We start from the raw sequence: 19,159 nt of genomic DNA on the forward strand, positions 1-19,159 counted from the left end.
CAGGGAAGCCCCTAAATCCGCATTTTTTAAACAAGTACCGCAGTCCGCTTGGAAACCACATGCGAGATTCGCAAGCCCGAGGTGTCCACGGGCTTCACACTGCCCTAGGCCCTCGTCCCCCAGTCCCGCCCCTCTCCCCGCCCCCATCCCCGCCCCTCTCCCCGCCCCCATCCCCGCCTCTTGCGGCTGCCCCGCCCAGGCCCCGCCCCCGCCCTCCGCCCGCCTCGCCCAGGCCCCGCCCCCGCCCTCCGCCCCCAGTCTCTCGCGCCCTCTCGCGACCCTTCCCGTGATGCCCCGCACCCAGCCGCCGCGGTTGCCAGGTAGCGCGCGGTCCTTGGCTGCTAGTTGCGCGGGTTTCCGCTGGGTGATGGGGCTGCGGGATCTCCCGTCACTCCTGCTCTTGCTCCTGGACTGCTGGGCCTCCGTGAGCGCTCAGGCCGGGGACACCCCAGTGGTGACGACGGAGGCCCTGAACTCCACGAAGCCAACCCCGACGACTTTCCGACCTGCTGTATCTCCTAGGCCCCATGAAACCCCCAGGGCTCCCAGGCCCTCCTCCAGCTCCAGGCCCACCCCGGTCACGGACGGTGGGTACCAAGTGCCAATTCTTGGGGATCTACAGTGATCCAGACTGCGGGGGGTGGTAGCCCGGGTGAGGATGTAATAATAATGGTAGTTAACGTTTATTGACCACTTATTGTGTGCAGGCATTGCTAAGTGTTTCATAGGCATTAATTCTCTCAACAACCGTTAGAGGTAGATGTTATTATTCACTGTCAGACAGATGAGAAAACCGAGGCTCAGAGAGCCCAAGTGGGACAATATAAAAAGCTTTGAAAGTACTTGCAGTGGTCTTGGACAACATTAACGCTAAAGGTGATAATGAATGAATACTTGCTTGCAGCTTTGCAGCTGAACACAAAATTAAATCGAAAGTTTGTAGACAGTTGTGGGAATTCAGTGCATAGGATACGTTAAACTTTTCACTTATCAAAAAGAGACGCAAGGGCTTCCCTGGTGGCGCAGTGGTTGAGAGTCCGCCTGCCGATGCAGGGGACACGGGTTCGTGCCCCTATCCCGGAAGATCCCACATGCCGCGCAGCGGCTGGGCCCGCGAGCCATGGCCGCGGAGCCTGTGTGTCCGGAGCCTGTGCTCCGCAACGGGAGAGGCCACAGCAGTGAGAGGCCCGCGTACAGCAAAAAAAAAAAAAAAAAAAAAAGAGACGCAAAAAGTCTAGTTTACTGAAAGTGACTAGGTAAAGGACCCCGTCTGTTGACTTGAATTATAAGAACCCAGGATTCCTCCTGTGTTGAGTTGGAGGTGGGAAGTTATGGGGTGAGGGGTTATATCCACTTCTTAAGATTCATCTTTAGGGATATTTAACATATTTCTCAGAAAGTGATCTAATCCTTGAGTCACAGATTTGGTGACTATTTAGTAATCTGATTTGACATGGATGACTTCAGGGGATAGCTGTGACTCCAAGATAGAGTGCAAACTTTTGTGAATATGCATTTTTCTGGGGTGAGAGTTCATAGCAGTGAGTAGTTTGTCAAAGGGGTTTGTGATCTCAAAAAAATCCCTTTTAAGTCCTCTGACTGTAACTCCAATAGGTATGCAGTATTTTTTATCCCTTCTTAAGAGAAAAAGATCTTTTCTTAAATTGAGTAAGGTTCAGTATTAGTAGACGGAAAAGTCATCATTGGCTGACATTCTGAACTCTAGGACTTAACTTCAGTTACCGAACCATTATTTCTCCTTTATAAGTTATGAGTAGTCCTAAGAAAAAGTACAGAGAGATATATTTGCTATTTCAATATAAAAAAGCTTTGTTTTATATCAAAACTATTTATTTGATGAATTAGTAGGGAAGTTAAGTGATAAATTGGGACAGAATACAGCAGAGTATTCAGTATCTGAAATTCTCTAAGATTTTTTGGATTGAGTTGTCTTTTATCCATGTAAATATTTCATCTGTTAATGCACTTTCTCCCCAAAATGAAGCTGTTCATGAACCATCATTAATAGGTGTTCAGGGCTGTTTTTCCAAAATGGGAGGATGAATTTACACTTTCCTTCGTCTTTTTTTTTTTTTTTTTTTTAATAAATTTATTTATTTATTTATGGCTGTGTTGGGTCTTCACTGCTGCGCACGGGCTTTCTCTAGTTGCGGCGAGCGGGGGCTACTCTTTGTTGTGGTGCGCGGGCTTCTCATTGCCGTGGCTTTTCTTGTTGTGGGGCATGGGCTCTAGGCATGCGAGCTTCAGTAGTTGTGGCACGTGGGCTCAGTAGTTGTGGCTCGCGGGCTCTAGAGCGCAGGCTCAGTAGTTGTGGCACACGAGCTTAGTTGCTCTGCGGCATGTGGAATCTTCCCGGACCAGGGCTCGAACTCGTGTCCCCTGCATTGGCAGGCGGATTCTTAGCCACTGCACCACCAGGGAAGTCCCTTTCCTTCGTCTTTTTAAAGGGCCTCTGTTTAGACCTGTGCAAGTAATGATAATAAATGACAGCTGGCATTTATTAACTGCTTACTGTGTAGCAGCCCCTGTGCTAAGCATTTCATCTGTGATGTATCTCATTTAATCCTTATAACGTTAGGATGTTGGGTTATTCCCATTTTTCATGTTAGTGAATTACTTGCCTGATTTTAGGTCACACCCTGGGTACATGTTGTAGCAGGAGACTGAGTCAGAGTGGAGAACTGGGCAGCCGTTTGCAGAATGGGTTACAGGTGGAAGAGAAGGATGATAACTTTCATCTTGAAGTGAGCTCTGTTCATTAGTACCCTGTAGACGTGAAGAGGCTTGGGAGAGCAGCTGAGTGCTACTTAGACCCTGGGAGTGCTCAACAGATACTTGTTGGCTGATTAAGTATACTCACATGGATAGAGACCTTTTTTTTTTTTCCTAAGTAGAGTTATTAAACACTATTGCTTTGTCCCTAGTCTTATAGCTACCTACCTACAAAGGCTTTAAGTTTTGTAAAACAAATCAACATTAATTTTGAACACATAAGGCAGGGTGCCTCAACACTTCTGAGCACACAAAGGAGTCCTTGGCTAGAGGGAAACATTGTAAAATAATTCATAAATAAATAAGAATGTTGTATGTATTGTCTACCAGCATTTGCTTGAGATCCCTTTTTAAAATTTGTTTGTGCATGAAATCCTTTTTCAAAAAAAGAAAACATTACAGGTAAGATTGAAGCACTGATCTTATTCCCTCCCTTCCAGCAGTAATTAAACTACCATGAGTTCAGTATTTATCATTCTTATGCTCTGCTATCTCTTTAAAGGTTTTTTGCCCCCCTGTTTGACAGACTAAAATAGGGAATTAAAAATCCAGGTAGTTATCATTATTAAGAATTAAAATTTGCTAAGTGGGGCTTCCTACCTCTTCCCATGCTTTTTTTTTGGGGGGGGTGGGTGGGTACCCGGGCCTCTCACTGTTGTGGCCTCTCCCGTTGCGGAGCACAGGCTCTGGACGCGCAGGCTCGGCGGCCATGGCTCACGGGCCCAGCCACTCCGCGGCATGTGGGATCCTCCCGGAATGGGGCACAACAAACCCGTATCCCCTGCATCGGCAGGCGGACTCTCAACCACTGTGCCACCAGGGAAGCCCTTCCCATGCTTTTATTGTCTGAATTACGAAAGATATTTCTAGGATCCCAAGTACAAAGAACTTGAGCCAGTTTGATTCTTGGCCAATAGCCTGTGAATGTGGGCTCAGCTTCAAAGCTGCAGTTGACGTCTGAGAGGAACAAGATAGAGAACGCTGATTCTCGGCAGCCTTAAGTGGGCCCTTCCTCTGAATTGGAATCTCCGGAGGAGGGGCTCAGGAGTCTGCAGTGTTAAACTGGTGGTTCTTTTGGTCAGGCAAGTGATCTACCGTGCTGGTTCTTAAACTTTTTAATTATCAGCATCACCTGGAAAGTTTTTGAAAAACAGGTGTCTGGTTTCATAGTTAGCTACCAAATCAGAGTCTAGGTAGAACACAAACAGAACTTTCCAGGTGAGTCAGATGATTAGCCACTTTGGGGAAACCTTGGATGGAGGAGTGCTCAAACTGACTTATTTTCACTTCACAAATTTCCCCCAAAGTGCAATAGGAAAAATAAAATGGACCTTCTGTATGAGATGGATTTTTGGTACCTTGCAGTGGCAGGGGGCCAGTCGCTACCTGTTGATTGTGACGCTCTGCACCCCACCTCTCTTGTTTCTGTAGTTGCTGCTCTGTGTGTCTGTGACTTGTCTCCAGCACTGTGTGATGTCAACTGCTGTTGTGATCCTGATTGCAGCTCCGTGGATTTCAGTGTCTTTTCTGCCTGCTCAATCCCAGTTGTCATGTAAGTTTGTGACACATGCAGGTTTGATAAAATTGGACCAAGGTTATAAAATTTGGGGACAGAAAGCGAAAACTCCCCCAGGCTGAAAAACGCAAACCTGATTTTCTGAATTTTGCATCATTGGAATGCTGTCCAAACCAATATGTAGAAGAGTGTCTATCCCTTATTTGCATCCAGCCAGATGATAGCTCAGGCAAAAGAGAAGAGAGAGTGTACTTTTTACAAACGGTATAATGAAATCTCTGTGTTCAGATATTGAATTACGTTTCACTGTGATTTGTAAACAGATAAGGTGTCACATTTTTGTATCTGTGAATTAGTCTCATGTATAGCCTAGGGTGAAAAGTACAGTTTAATTTTACAGCTTTTGTTGTAGACATAATACTTGTAACAAAAAATTAAGTAGATAGGAAAGCTTTGTTTATACATTTCTGATGGACGAATCTACCAGGAATTCTCACAGTTCACATTGTCTAGGAGAATAATGGAAAATGACATTCCCAGTCGATTATAAGGTAAAGAAATAATCTCTTCTGATTTATCTGCTTCTCATAATTCAGATAAAATAGCAGCACTTAGGAGAGGTTAATTTATTCAGGATGGGACCAATTTATTATTCAGAGATAGCTAATTTACATTTAGTCTTGTATCAAGTTTTAGCGATTGAAACTTGGTAGGTTGAATGCTTTTTGGAAGTGTGATGTGTTTTTCCCATGGGAAATTTTATTGACCAATGGGAAATTGAATCTACTTCTGATATTGTAAAAATGCTTGGAGCATGGGGTGTTGTAGTCAGATTATTTTTCTGGCTAGCTGGACTATATTGTGGTTCAGTCTTTGTTGAAAATCATTCTGTTTTCCTGTCTTAGTAAGTACCAGGAGCCTGAGAGTGAGGTATCTGCTCCGATTTGAGATCATTATTTAGAATGTAATTGTTTTAAAAAAATTAGCCAGTACTGTAATTTTAGATATAGACTGTTTAGAATGGGGGTCAGCCAGCTTTTTTCTGTAAAAGGCCACATAATAAATAAGCTTTGCAGGCCATAATGGTCTCTGTTGCAACTTCTCAACTCTGCCATTGTTGAGCAAAAGCAGCATTGACAATATGTAAATGAATGGGCACGACTACATTTCAGTAAAACTTATTTACAAAATTAGGTGTGGTTTGTGGACCTCATGGTTTAGAAGTTAGTGCCCTCAGGAGAGGACCTCAGAATTTTTTGTTAGTTTTGCTTGTGACTTTCTCCTGAACATGAAGTGTAGAAATACTGAAATCAAAACTAATAGTCCTAATTAGTTGTGTGTTCTTGTTATGTAGATTCCAACTCATAAAAAGTTTATTTACATTTGCTGAACTGTCATCAGCTAGTCCTATCATCCAATATCTTGTAAATTTATTGTTAAGATTATTGGATTTATGTCTGTTTTCCTCATTAGATGTAAGCTTCTTGAGAGTAAGAATTATCTTTTATATACCATTTACCACTAGTGCCTAGCACAGCTCCTGCCACATAGTTGGCCCTCATTAAAAATGAGTTAAATGGATGAATGAATTTCTCCCCTCCACCCCTAACTGACCCTCAAGTATCCCCTTTTGACTTTCTCTACCCAGGCAGAAACCCAGGCCAGAAACCTGGAGGCTACCTTGACTCCTGTCTCTTCCTTGCCTTCTCACATCTAAAGCCATCTTTCACATCTCACCATGCCTTTCTTGAGCCCTCCTGTGTGCCAGTACCAGGGATTTAAAGATGAGTTAGACATGGTCCTGCCTTCAAAGAGCTCATGAGTAAGGGAGACAGATGAATGGATGGCAGTTTCTGCCCCAGACACTAGGAGAACTCAGAGGAGTGGCATCTAACCCAGACAGTGGGAGTAGGGAGGTCTTTCTAGAAAATAACTGAGCTGGGTTCTGAAGAACAAGTAGAAGTTGGCCAGCACGGAATCAGGAAGGGCATTCCAGGCCGAGGGAGCTGCATGGGGGTGAAGGAGTACAGTCTGTTGCCTTAACTGCAGGTAACTCAGCATGGCTAGGGAAGGGTGGAGCCAGAGGAGTGTGGGGAATGGCAGGGGTCAAATTCTGAGGGGCCTTGTGTGTATGCTGAGGGGTTTGGATTTTTCCTGAATTCTTCAGGGGGCTGGGAAGTGAGGTGATCAGATTCCCAACTTAATAAATTCAGCAGCAGCATGGACAGTAGATCACGGGCCAGGCCTGGTAACAGGGAACCAAGCAGGAAGCTATTGCAGATGAGGATTAATAGGTGCCCTCTCTTTTACCCCTGAAGGTTGTGACAGTGGGACTAAAGAGAAATGTACGGATGTGATACTGATTCACTGCTCAGGATTGGAGAGCTGCCTGACTCGAAGGGGAGGGGTGAAGAGTCCCATTCTGCTGAGTTGTCTTTTACGATCGCCCTCATATTTATCCATTCCTACTTCCTTCCTCTTCAAAAGCTCACACCTCAACTTATCACTCACTTGCTAAAGAACCTTCAAAAACTCTCATTACCTACAGAATCCATAACCTGGATTCATATCCATCCCAGCCTCTTTCAGATCTTATTTCCTACTAACCCCATCTGGTATCCACCATCCAGCCCACGTTTGGTACTCTGTTTTCCAGGTACCATCAGTACATTACCTATCCTTGGCCAATGCCATTCTTGTACTTGGATTAGTGTCCCATTCCCTTTCTGTCTAATTCCTACTCATCCTTTAAGGCCCAGTAGGACTCGTAGATTTTTCAGTGCTGAATCTTTTCTTATTATTACTACTCACTGTTTTTCGAAAATATTCTTTATGCCTATGATAACAACTGATATACCATTAGAACTATACATTTGGAGAGCATTTGGAAAAGAGGCCAGCTACAAAATAAATCAATACCCCAGCAGTAAACATTCAAAAAATATAATGGAAATGGATTCTATTCATAACACCAATAGAAATTTAACATAGTTAGAATTAAACTTAACTATTCAGAATTTTTGTGAAGAAAAACTTCAAAATATAGTGAGACATAAAACATTTGAATAACTGGAGAGATACAGTCTGTGTAGTGGGATGGGAAGAATCATTACTTATACATTTCAATTCATTATAATGTAATTCTAGTCAGATGGGAGAGGGATAATGTGTCAAAATGATTCTAAAATTCATCTGGAAGAATAAACAGAACAGCCAAGACATTATTGAATAAGAAGAGCAAACTACTAGGTTTAAAACAGTTGTAATACTATAATAATGAAAATAATGTGTATTAATTCAAGACAGATTAGTAGGTCATTGGAAGAGAATAGAAAGGCCAAAAATCAGTTGTGTGTACTGATTTTACACCAGCTAATTTTTTTAAAAAGTATTATTTTTTTTCTACTTATGTATTTAATGTAAATATGGTATTTCATCTCTGTGGAGTAAAGGTTGGATCATTCAGTAAATGATGTAGGATGATTATTTAAAAACAAAAAACATTAGGTTCCTGCTTCATAGCATTACATTGAAGTAAATTACCAAGAGATAAAAACATTAAAAAAAATTAATGAGCAAATGAAAAACATAGGTGAACATTTATTAATCTTGGGTTAGGGAATATCTTTTAAGCATAAACCCAAAGGCAAACTATAAAAGAAAAGATTGACAACTTCATTATTTTAAAAAAAATCAGGTACTTCCCTGGTGGCACAGTGGATAAGAATCCGCCTGCCAATGCAGGGGACACAGGTTTGATCCCTGGTCCAGGAAGATCCCACATACCACGGAACGGCTAAGCCCATGCGCCACAACTACCGAGCCTGCACTCTAGAGCCCGCGAGCCACAACTGCTGAGCCTGCGTGCTGCAACTACTGAAGCCCATGCACCTAGAGCCCGTGCTTGGCAACAAGAGAAGCCACTCCGATGAGAAGCCCGTGCACCACAACGAAGGGTAGCCCCCATTCGCCACAAGTAGAGAAAGCTCACATGCAGCAATGAAGACCCAACGCAGCCAAAAAAAAAAAATATATATATATATATATATATATATATATATATATATATATATGGGTTCTTATAAGTCAATGAGTAGACAAACGTTCTAATAAAAAATGGTCAACTTACTGAAGAATAAATACCAGTGAGCAGTAACTATATGGAAAAATATTTAACCTCACTAGTAAAGAAAATTCAAATTTAAACAATGAGATGACAGGCTTTTGTCCATGAAATTGGCAAAGGGTAAAAACTGAATGATGATATCCAATCTTGGCAAGAGTACAGGAAATACACGCTCTTATTACTACAGCATTGGTGAGGATGCATCTTGCCTTTCTGGAAGGCGATCTGGCAGTATGTCTCAGAAGCCTTAAATTATGCGTGCCTACCTTTTGACCCAGCAATTCCACTTCAGGAGATACGGCCTAAAGAAATAAATGGCGATATTAATAAAAATGTATGCACAAGGATGTCATTATAGCATTATATATAATCGGGGAAAATTAGAAACAGCCTAGATCAGAGGATTGGTTAAAAAAATTGGGAGTATCTTAATAAATTGGTATACAATGAAGCTATTTAGTATAATAATACAAAAACATATTTGATGATATGGGAAATATTGGGCACTATATATTAAGTGAAAAAAGCCTTAAAGCAGTATGTAATATGATCTCATTTTTGTTATATCTCTATGCCATATCTGTATTAGTATCAAATAGATTAGTGTTTGTTAAGTCTGGGATTGGTTGAAGACTTATCTATACTGTAACTTCTAAGCCCTGAAACTTCCAGATGATGTTACATTTTCTCATTCTCACAATCCTTTGTGAAAACAGCTTTATTCTAAAGACTAGGAATTTTGGATCCATTCTGGGTACTTATAAACAATCTGAAGTTCTGCAAAATTTTATGTAATTGATTCTGTCAGAGTTTGCAAGGTTCATTTACATCAAAATTATACTCTGATCTATATTCCATACTTGACAAGATTTTCTTAAAGGTGATTCTAGTTGTCTTCATATTTTCACTGTTAGAGGAAGAAGTTTAAAATGCCAAACAATTTAACACTGAATAAACTAAATAAAAGTGGATTCGGTTCTAGCATCGCACTTTCATAAATATCCTCCATGTAGTTGTTAACATAGTATAGTGCAAACATCTGACAGTTTTAAAATAATCTTGCTAAGATTGTGTACATTTGCCTTAAAACTTTGTCTTATTATTTTTTTAATTTTCAGGGGTGATAGTCAGTTTTGTAGTCAAAAAGCAGCCATCTATTCATTGAATTTTACAGCAGACCCACCTCAGAGAGTATTTAAACTTGTTGACCAAATCAATCCATCTATTTTCTGCATTCACATTACAAACTGTAAGTATTTGATGGTGATATACTTTCTGAAACTCTGAAAATTTTTTTCTTTTATGGAAAAATGTCCCATTGTTAGATTTAAAGCAGTTATTCTGTGGCTTGGCTAGAGTTTATCTTGAGGCCATTCCACAGACAACTGCAAGTAACTTTATAAACCTGTGGCCATGCATGTTTTCTTTAATTGTGCTTGTGTAGTTATCTTTTGAAATCTCATACTTTATTTCAAAGCTGTTTATAATATGTAGACATGCATAGGAATCTAGATTTATTTAGGGGTGTGTGTGTGCGTGTGTGTGTGTGTGTGTTTTACTTTATTTCCTCCTGATTTAATAGTTGAGAATCAGGTTCAGCTTTGGTTTCACGTTCCCTTTTTCTCTTTCATTTTTACTAAGAATATTTGCATGAAAACAGGATCTTTATTTTTATCTGAGCATTTAGCTCAGTTAGGTGTCTAGTTCCAAAGTACATGTGAGTGTAAAATGTTATCAAGATATCGAAGATCAGAGACACATTTATGGTTTTATCAAACTTTATCGTCTTTTCAGAGTGTCTTTATATTTTGGTTTTGTTCCTTTGCACTTGAAAATTTAGGCGATTGCTCTGTGATTTGTAATCTGAGGTAATGACTGGTCAGTCATTGTCATGTTCTCTGACATAACAGGCCCAGTGAACATTACCAGCCTGTTCCCTCCTCCTCCCACCTCTCATGTACAGGGCACATTATCCTCCTGGGCTTTGGAGATGGCTGTGTGAGGGTAGAAACTGGGTCTTTCATTCCCATAGCCATCTGGAGAGAGTTGCCCCTTAGAGGTTTATGCAGCAGATGCCTCAGTCCATGGGCCAGAGAAAGAGATTGATTATTATTGGTTTCTGTTGTGCTCTTTACCTGTAGGCTTTAGAAACTATTGCTTCCACAAAAGAGAAAGATCCTATTTATTTAATAAGATTCAAGAAATCTTGGGGAAAGTGAGTATAAAAAGAGACACTTTAATGTCTTCACATCAGCCTTAATGCTACTGAAAGTTGTTTCCAAAATACTACGTATGTTATATATACTCTACATGTTATATTTTATACTGATCTAAAATGTTTTTTCTAAAAACAGATAAACCTGCATTATCCTTTATTAATCCAGAAGTGCCTGATGAAAGCAATTTTGATAAATTGATGAAAACATCAGATGGTTTTTCATCGAATGCAGAATCAGATGTTTCCTTGACAACCAAACCGGATGCTCCAAATACTGCAAAATATGAGGTGAGCCAGGAACTTAAGTCCACTCATCCCGTCACAAATATCTTGTCTTTGTAAGTTAACTTTTCAGTTTGTTCCCAGTAAACGGGCTTTCCTGAGACATAGAATTCATATTATAAACTAAAAAACTTAATGTGCGTGCCTATAGATCAAAGATCATGAAAATTAAACTTGAGTAGTTGAATTCTAACAGGGTTTTGAGGCATTTATTCTGTGGTAAGCTTGCATTTGTCTCTTCAGAATTTTTTCTTCTTTTCCACCTCAAAAGATGCAGCAAAGTGCTTTTTTCTTTGCAAAAAAAAAAAAAAATTGCAAAAATTTGCAAAGATGCAAATTTTATGCATCTTCCCATGTCACTATAAAAGTTACCATTTCTTGAGAATTTCCCATGTGCCAGGCACTGTGCAGAGCTTTTCAGACATTATTGCACACAACCCTGGGAAGGATATGTCATTGTCTCCATTTAAGTGATGAGGAAAACATAGGTATAGGAAGGAGCTAGTGTTGGAGCTATATTTTACTGGTACAAAGTATTCCTTCCATGGATGTGTCGTTATTTATTATTGAGTCATTCCACTATTTAGCAGACATTCGTTTCTAGTTTTTGCTATTGTAAATAATCCACAATAAACATTCCTATAGGTGTGTATATATATATATATATATATATATATATATATATATATATATATATTTTTTTTTTGGCTGTGTTGGGTCCGTTGCTGTGCACGGGCTTTCTCTAGTTGCAGCGAGCAGGAGCCACTCTTCATTGCGGCGCGCGGGCTTCTCATTGCGGTAGCTTTTCTTGTTGCAGAGCATGGGCTCTAGGCACGTGGGCTTCAGTAGTTGTGGCACGCAGGCTCAGTAGTTGGGGCTTACGGCCCTGGAGCGTGCGGGCTTCAGTAGATGGGGCACATGGGTCAGTAGTTGTGGCTCTTGGGCTCTAGAGCGCAGGTTCAGCAGTTGTAGCACACAGGCTTAGTTGCTCTGTGGCATGTGGGATCTTCCTGGACCATGGATCAAACCCGTGTCCCCTGCATTGGCAGGTGGATTCTTAACCACTGCGCCACCAGGGAAGTCCCTAGATGCATATATTTTTGTCTGATTAAATCCTTAGGATATGCTCCTATAAACGGGTTAACTTGGTCAAAATGAATGGGAATTAAAAATACCAATACCAGATTGCTCTCCAGAAAGATTGCAGGAATTTATACTCCCAGCTCTAGTGAAGGACAGGGCTTGTTTCCCCCTTGCTGGCACCTGTGTCAGCTTCCTACATACCCTTCCAGTGGAATAGAAATAAAATTGCCTAGAATAAAAAAGCCTGCAAATGCAGTAACATGTACACAGAAACACACATCCTTAAAAGGAAAATGGTGGGACAGCTAGAGGTAAGCTCCCTGCCGACAAGGACCACATCTGTTTTTTAATCACCCCTGTGTTCCCGGTGCCTGCAGTGCTGCCTGTCACATAGTAGGTGCGCAGTAAGTGTTGAAGGAACGCCTTAGTAACACCATGACAGCTGTTTTTTGTTCTGTTTTCAGTATGGGGTTTATCTGCAGACTTCACATTCATTTCTGAGATTTCCTTCTCCCCTTACATCATCTCTGTGCACCGATGATAATCCTGCAGGTAAGAGAGTGGGCAATTTTTTTCCTCTCTGCAAACAGAGTTTGTTCTTAGCTTATATTTATAGTAGTCATAATTAAACAGACTTCGTAACTAGAAACAGAGAGTCTTAGAGTTGAAAGAGGCCTCAAAGGTTGTATAGTTCAGTTTCCCACCCAGTGCCAGAATATTTCTACAACATGCAGTCACTGTTTGAGCACTTGCAGTGATGGGGAACTCACTACCTGTAACCAGCCCATTAAGTTGTTTAACTCTTCCAGTTGTTGGAAAGTTCTTTTTTAAAAAATATATTTATTTATTTGGCTGCAGCAGGTCTTAGTTGCAGCATGCAGGATCTTTTAGTTGCAGCATGCGGGATCTAGTTCCCTGACCGGGGATCGAACCTGGGCCCCCCTGCATTGGGAGCACGAAGTCTTAACCACAAGACCACCAGGGAAGTCCCTGTTGGAAAGTTCTTTCCTCACTGGAGCTAAAGTTTGTCAGTAGCTAACACTGATTAACTGTATGCTGGGTATTGTGTTAAGTGCTTGTATGTGTTTTTCCTTGTGATCCTTACAGTGATCCTCTAAGGGAGGGTGGTTTTCATTCTTTAGATGAGGAAACTGAGAAACGTTCAGTTTCTTACTCAGGCGGTGGTGGAGCAGGGATACAACCCATGCAGCTGCCTCCCATGGGTCCTGCTTCTCCTTCAGGAGCATCATAGACTCCATGGAGTAACCCTCTTGGCAGTGGAAGGCAATAGGCCTGGCTCTCCAGTCCTTAGCCAGCCTCACTATGCAGAAACCTGCTAAGCAGTGGATGATAGTATGTGGCCTAATGAAGCAACACTTGCTACATGAAGGAAAATGTGTTCTATTGAATAGATGCTTAACCTTGCTCACATAAAGGAACAGTGTAAATTAAAACGAAACTGAGGGACTTTCCCTGGTGGCGCAATATTTAAGAATCTGCCTGCCAATGCAGGGAACACGGGTGTGAGCCCTGGTCCGGGAAGATCCCACATGCTGTGGAGCAACTAAGCCCGTGCACCACAGCTACTGAGCCTGCGCTCTAGAGCCCATGAGCCACAACTACTGAGCCCGTGTGCCACAACTACTGAGGCCCGCGTGCCTAGAGCCTGTGCTCTGCAACAAGAGAAGCCACCACAATGAGAAACCCGTGCACCTCACGAAGAGTATCCCCCACTTGCCGCAACTAGAGAAAGCCTGTGGGCAGCAACGAAGACCCAATGCAGCCAAAAAAATTAATGAGGAAAAAAAAACCCAACGAAACTGAGATACTGTTTCCACCTAATGGATTGGCAAAACGTAAAGAAATTTAAGTCTGTGGATAAGTAGGCACTTGTCTATATTGCTGGTGGGACTAAAAATTGGTAAGGCCTCTGTGAAGAACACTTTGGTATTATGTATCAATATTGCCAATGAATATGCCCTCTGACCTAGCTTTTCTACTTCTAGGAGTTGGTCCTACAGAAACTCTGGCCCACATGCAAAACAATAGATTGCAGCATTATTATGGCAAAGCTGGAGACAGCTTCCATTAGTGGGGAACTGGTTGAATAAATTATGGCATGTCTATAATAGAATACTAATTCTCCCTAAAAAGAGTAGGAGGAAGTTCTTCGTGTACTGAGATAGACTGAACTCCAAGATACATTGTTCAGTGAAAAAAACAAAGGGCAGAATGTATATTGTGAGTTTGTTTCCAAAAGGGGAAAAAAATACTAAAAAAAAAAAATTTATGTGTATACACACATACACACACACATATATACATACACACATGCTTTTATTTGCTTAGGATATTTCCAGAAAGATACACAAGAAGCTTCTTGCTGACTGTCTCTGGGGAAGGGAACTGGTGGTTGCTGGGGGACAAGGGTTGGGGGGAGACTTCTCTCAATATCTTTTTGTGCCTTTTGAAGTTTGAATCATGTGAATGTATTATGTATTTGAAAAATAATTTTTAAACCCTATATTAAGCATATTATATCTGTGTCATAAGTTTGCAGTTTTACTTAGATTACAATTTTTTAGTTACTGTTGGACAGTTAAAATTTTTCTTGTTTTAAAAATTTTTTTTCCCTTTCCCTTGGGAATGCTACGATTTCCAGCATTTCTGGTTAACCAAGCTGTTAAGTGCACCAGAAGGATAAATCTGGAACAGTGTAAAGAAATTGAAACCCTGAGCCTGGCTTATTACAGCAGCCCTAAAATTTTGAGGGTAAGAATTATTTTGAAGTGAAACTTGATTCATTGGGTTTATTTTCTGTTCTTTGTACCCTTTTAAAATATGATAAGTAGAGCATCATTTCAATACATGATTGACACTCAAAATTTTTCTTCTCCAGTTCTTTGGTCTACTGATACCAAAGATATTGAAATAATCACTTAAAATAATTTTTATTTTTATATAGTTAGCTCATATTTTGCTTCCTTTTTTCCTTTTGCTTTCATTCATTTTGATGGTAACCGATAGTCTGTCTCCTGAATTAAAAAGACCTTTATTAATAACCAAAACCTTTAGAATTATAAAAACATCTTAATGTCTGTCACGGAAATGATCATGTTAGAACCACAAAGTTATCTTTCTGGTTGGCAGATGAAATAAGCGCCCAGGAAAGAACAGGAAATACGTTTGCTGGAGAAGAAGAGGCCCCTGTGTGAAGAGGCCCCTTCTTCCTGGTTACGGTGACTGAAGCCTGAACTGAATAGATGAGAGGCCACTGGCCTGCTTGCTGGGTGATGTGAAGGGTTGCAAGGGGAGAAGACATTTTTCAGTGATTAAAAACCATATGATTATTGCGAAAGCCCCCTTCCCCTTCCGATTTCCGGAGTGTGGTGACGGGGGCGTCCATGGCACCTGTATTCATCTGGCCTTCAGTTTTCAGAATCAAGTTGAATCTTTCATCTCCCTGCCCTTTCCCTCTCCCTCTCTTCTCAAAGTCAGCCATCTATGCCTGTGAATTCTTCCAATTCGTGTGACTTCTCACAGTTGTCCTGGAAGCAGTCCCTCAAGCATGCAGGCACAGTTCTTTTTCAGCTTAGCCCCTCCCCACCAGGTCCACTTATCTCCCTCCCCAAAGCTCCCACTGGCCTAATAGGGCATCTTGGGGTTAGAGAAGTGGGATTGGCCGCGTGGGGACAGGAATGAAGGGAGGTGGAGCCCTTCAGGAAAAGAGCTCCGGCTGTGCTGGGGAGGCAGGAGCCTGGCCTTGAGGGGCCTCAGGCTACAGGCAGGAAGGCCACTTAGGAGACTGGACATTGCCTGGGCAGGCAGTGGTGTCCTTCCGATGAGGACAGGAGCAGCGCAAGTGACCAGGAGGATGGGAGCCATGTCTTCCCTACAGTGTTATGTCACTGATGACCATATGGAAAATACTGCATAATTACACTGAAACATGGAGGCTTCCTGAGACTAGCTCTGTTGGGCTGGTCTCCTGAGTTCCCAATCTGAAGGAAATGAATATAGAAGGGAAATGTAAAGTTATTGTGACACAGATACAAAAATATATAGGTGGCAAGTCTTGATTAAGGAAATTCTGTTTTCCTCTTTGAGAAGTATTTAATAAGATGAATGTGCCCTTTAACCCACGGTCTGAAAAAGCAATAAAAATGCTTCTTTTTGTTGTACTTAACAAAATTTGTTGTTCTTTTTATCTAGGTGCCTGGTTCAGGAGCAAAGGTAAGAGTACTTCTTAATGGAATTATTGTCTTACTTCGGAGCGTTTGAAATGAATACACTTATGGTCAGAAGGGTACCTTACTGCCAATAACAAAAACATTTGCCAAAAAGCAAACAGAAATGAAATAGGGAAACTCCTTAGTAGACCATCCTTTTGCTATCACAAAAGGGTCAGATTTTCAAATTCCTTAGTTTTTGTAGTCCACACTTGTTCATGTTTAAATGACGTAGCTGTCTTGACTGACAATGAGTGTGATTAGCTTCTGTGCTTTCAGGGCATCCCTTGATATCTTCTTGGCCTCTTGTCAGGAGAGCTGGCTAGCTCCCAGGATTCTGCCTGTCCAGTGTAGAAGATAGAAAGAAACCTTTTGCCCAGTGAATGTACACACCTGTGTAGGAGGTGAACACTCTCAGTGTAGCTTCCAGTGTTGAGTTGCAGGTAGGTTCTATTCAAAGCCTTATGGCCCCAACTCAGGGACCCTATAGAGCTGTGGTCAGGAGGCCACGGTCTCTTTGCAGATACGTCAGAGAGAAGTATGGTGGATCTACCTCTTATTCTTGGGGCTGCACCCTGTGCCTGCCTGTGAATACAGTCCCCAAGGAGGCCAAGGCAGTGGCCTTGTCATAGTCTCCCAGAGCCTGTGGAATTGGTTGCCCTTGGTTCAAAAGTCAGCTTTGCTGTTGTTTTATTGTGTGACATATGCCTCAGTCTCCCCAGTTGCAAGTGGATGGTAGGTCTCTGCCCCAGAGGCTTGATGTAAGGCTCAAGGGAGAGAATGCACATAATGTAAGACTCGGTGCTTGGTGCAGCAACTAGCACGCAGGAAGCACTGCGGACAGCAGTACCCACTGTGATTGATTTCATTACGTCTCTGGACACAAACATGTTTGAGATAGACATTTGGAAAGGAATGGTTGTGTGACTTTGGACTTCACACTACTGTGTGTGGGCTTGGATTTCCTCATCTGTGAAGGTGGTTTCAAACTTATTTCAGTTATAGTGCTTCTTCAAGTGAAAGAAGGGAGAGCCTTCCCTGGTTTGTAACATGGATTGAATCCAAAGCCTCTAGTTGGGGCTTCCCTGGTGGTGCAGTGGTTAAGAATTCGCCTGCCAATGCAGGGGACACGGGTTCGAGCCCTGGTCTGGGAAGATCCCACATGCCGTGGAGCAACTAAGCCTGTGCGCCACAGCTATTGAGCCTGCACTCTAGAGCCTGTGAGCCACAGCTACTGAGCCTGCGTGCTGCAACTACGGAAGCCCACATGCCTAGAGCCCATGCTCCACAACAAGAGAAGCCACTGCAATGAGAAGCCCGCACACCGCAACAAAGAGTAGCCCCCGCTCGCCGCAACTAGAGAAAGCCCATGCACAGCAACAGAGGCCCAGTGCAGCCAAAAACAAATAAATAAAAATAAATTAATTAATTTTTTAAAAAACCCAAAAAGCAAAGTGCCTAGTTGGAGCAGGGGTGGGGTCAGAAGCCCTTTACCTGCCTGACCTCCCCATCTTTCTCCTTTTTGGTCCCTGTGAGGAACCCTACAGCTCCCAGGGACCCAGTTTGAAAGTCATATAATAGACTAGCTCTCAAATACTTCCAACCACTAAAAAGTGCTTTTATTATAGCATTCAAAGCTTGAACTGTCTGTGGGGACAGCCGCCCTGTATGCCATATAGTGTTGGTACTAAGGTGGTGCCTAGTCGGTACTGGGCACTCAGTGGGTTATGTGTTAATTGACTGACTAAGGATTGATTCAATCAAGAAAGGAAGACCTCTTGTGAGGGATAATAGGACGTTACTCAAAGGCACGTGCTATGTGCCAGGCACTGTTCCAAGTGTATGTGTGTCTGCAGTCCTTTAGTTGTCCCAGTGATTCTAGGAGGTAGGTCCTGTTGTTGGCACTCTGGCATGTGAGTCACAAAGAGATGACTTAGCTTGCCCAAGGCTACACAGCGGGGAAGAGGCAGAGCTGGGACAAGAAACCAAGCTGTCTGGCTCCAGAGACCTTATTCTTAACCATGACATTGGACTAGCTCTACTGGGTGCCAAGCCCTGAGTTTGGAAGTTTCACACACGTTCTCTCTTTGCGTCCTATGGCCACACAATCAGGAAGAGGCAGACTGCGACTTCCAACTCAGATCTGTGTGACACCAAAGCTTGTGCTCCGCAGGATATCAGCTAATATCAAGGATGTGTTTAAATTCTTTTAAAATGCATCTTCCAAGATCTGTTAGAGGATGAGGAATATAAAAATCGGATCCAGTCTCCCCATTAATAGAAGCCCATTGTGATTGCTTGGAATTATTGTCAATATCTGTTGAGCCATCAATGAAAGATTGTCATGGCCCTGTAGTTTCATTGTTAAGTATGCTTTAGTTCTTTGCCAGTGGGTAGTTTGGGAATGGGATATGATTGAATAGGACATTCAGGAAACCAGAAGAGCCGTACCATTTTCATTCTTGTGTCTGGTCCAGTGGATGGTGATATACTAGTGCAGCTCTTGCCACTTACACTCATCCCTCAGTCTTTACAAAGCCAACTGAGCCCTTCGGTTTCTGCCAGCCACACCCACACACCATGGGAATGGCTCCATCAGAGGCTGATATGGAACGGTGTGCACTTTCTTAGAACACAGTATCATTGCTGAATCAGGGCATGTTCAGATAAAGGAATCCAGGGTTATCTTTTGATGACTTGATTAAGAGCTAATTAACCGGTAGCATGGGACTCCCTGCGTAACTCTTTTTTTTTTTTTTTTTTTGTGGTATACGGGCCTCTCACTGTTGTGGCCTCTGCCGTTGTGGAGCACAGGATCCGGACGCACAGGCACAGCGGCCATGGCTCACGGGCCCAGCCGCTCCGCGGCATGTGGGAATCTTCCCGGACCGGGGCACGAACCCGTGTCCCCT

General features: G+C 42.3%; 1 protein-coding gene across 6 annotated transcripts in view; it reads left to right on the plus strand.

Annotated features, from left to right (window-relative positions):
• Nucleotides 1-296: 296 nt before the first annotated feature.
• TCTN1 (tectonic family member 1) overlaps nucleotides 297-19,159 on the plus strand; it is a gene marked incomplete at its 3' end in the record, with an annotated part of 33,308 nt that continues 14,445 nt past the window's right edge. For 4 of the 6 annotated variants that reach the window (XM_081252654.1, XM_081252655.1, XM_081252656.1 and 1 more), the window contains exons 1-7: nucleotides 297-587; nucleotides 4,225-4,345; nucleotides 9,554-9,684; nucleotides 10,790-10,941; nucleotides 12,483-12,570; nucleotides 14,681-14,790; nucleotides 16,231-16,251. In XM_081252654.1, the coding sequence (XP_081108780.1) occupies nucleotides 368-587; nucleotides 4,225-4,345; nucleotides 9,554-9,684; nucleotides 10,790-10,941; nucleotides 12,483-12,570; nucleotides 14,681-14,790; nucleotides 16,231-16,251 (843 nt within the window). In that variant the 5' untranslated portion in view covers nucleotides 297-367. The remainder of the gene's footprint in view (nucleotides 588-4,224; nucleotides 4,346-9,553; nucleotides 9,685-10,789; nucleotides 10,942-12,482; nucleotides 12,571-14,680; nucleotides 14,791-16,230; nucleotides 16,252-19,159) is intronic. The other 2 variants (XM_081252657.1, XM_081252658.1) reach the window with 2 other exon arrangements.

Source organism: Mesoplodon bidens (assembly GCF_964165515.1).
Source record: "Mesoplodon bidens genome assembly, chromosome: 13".
NCBI classification, from domain to species: Eukaryota; Metazoa; Chordata; class Mammalia; order Artiodactyla; family Ziphiidae; genus Mesoplodon; species Mesoplodon bidens.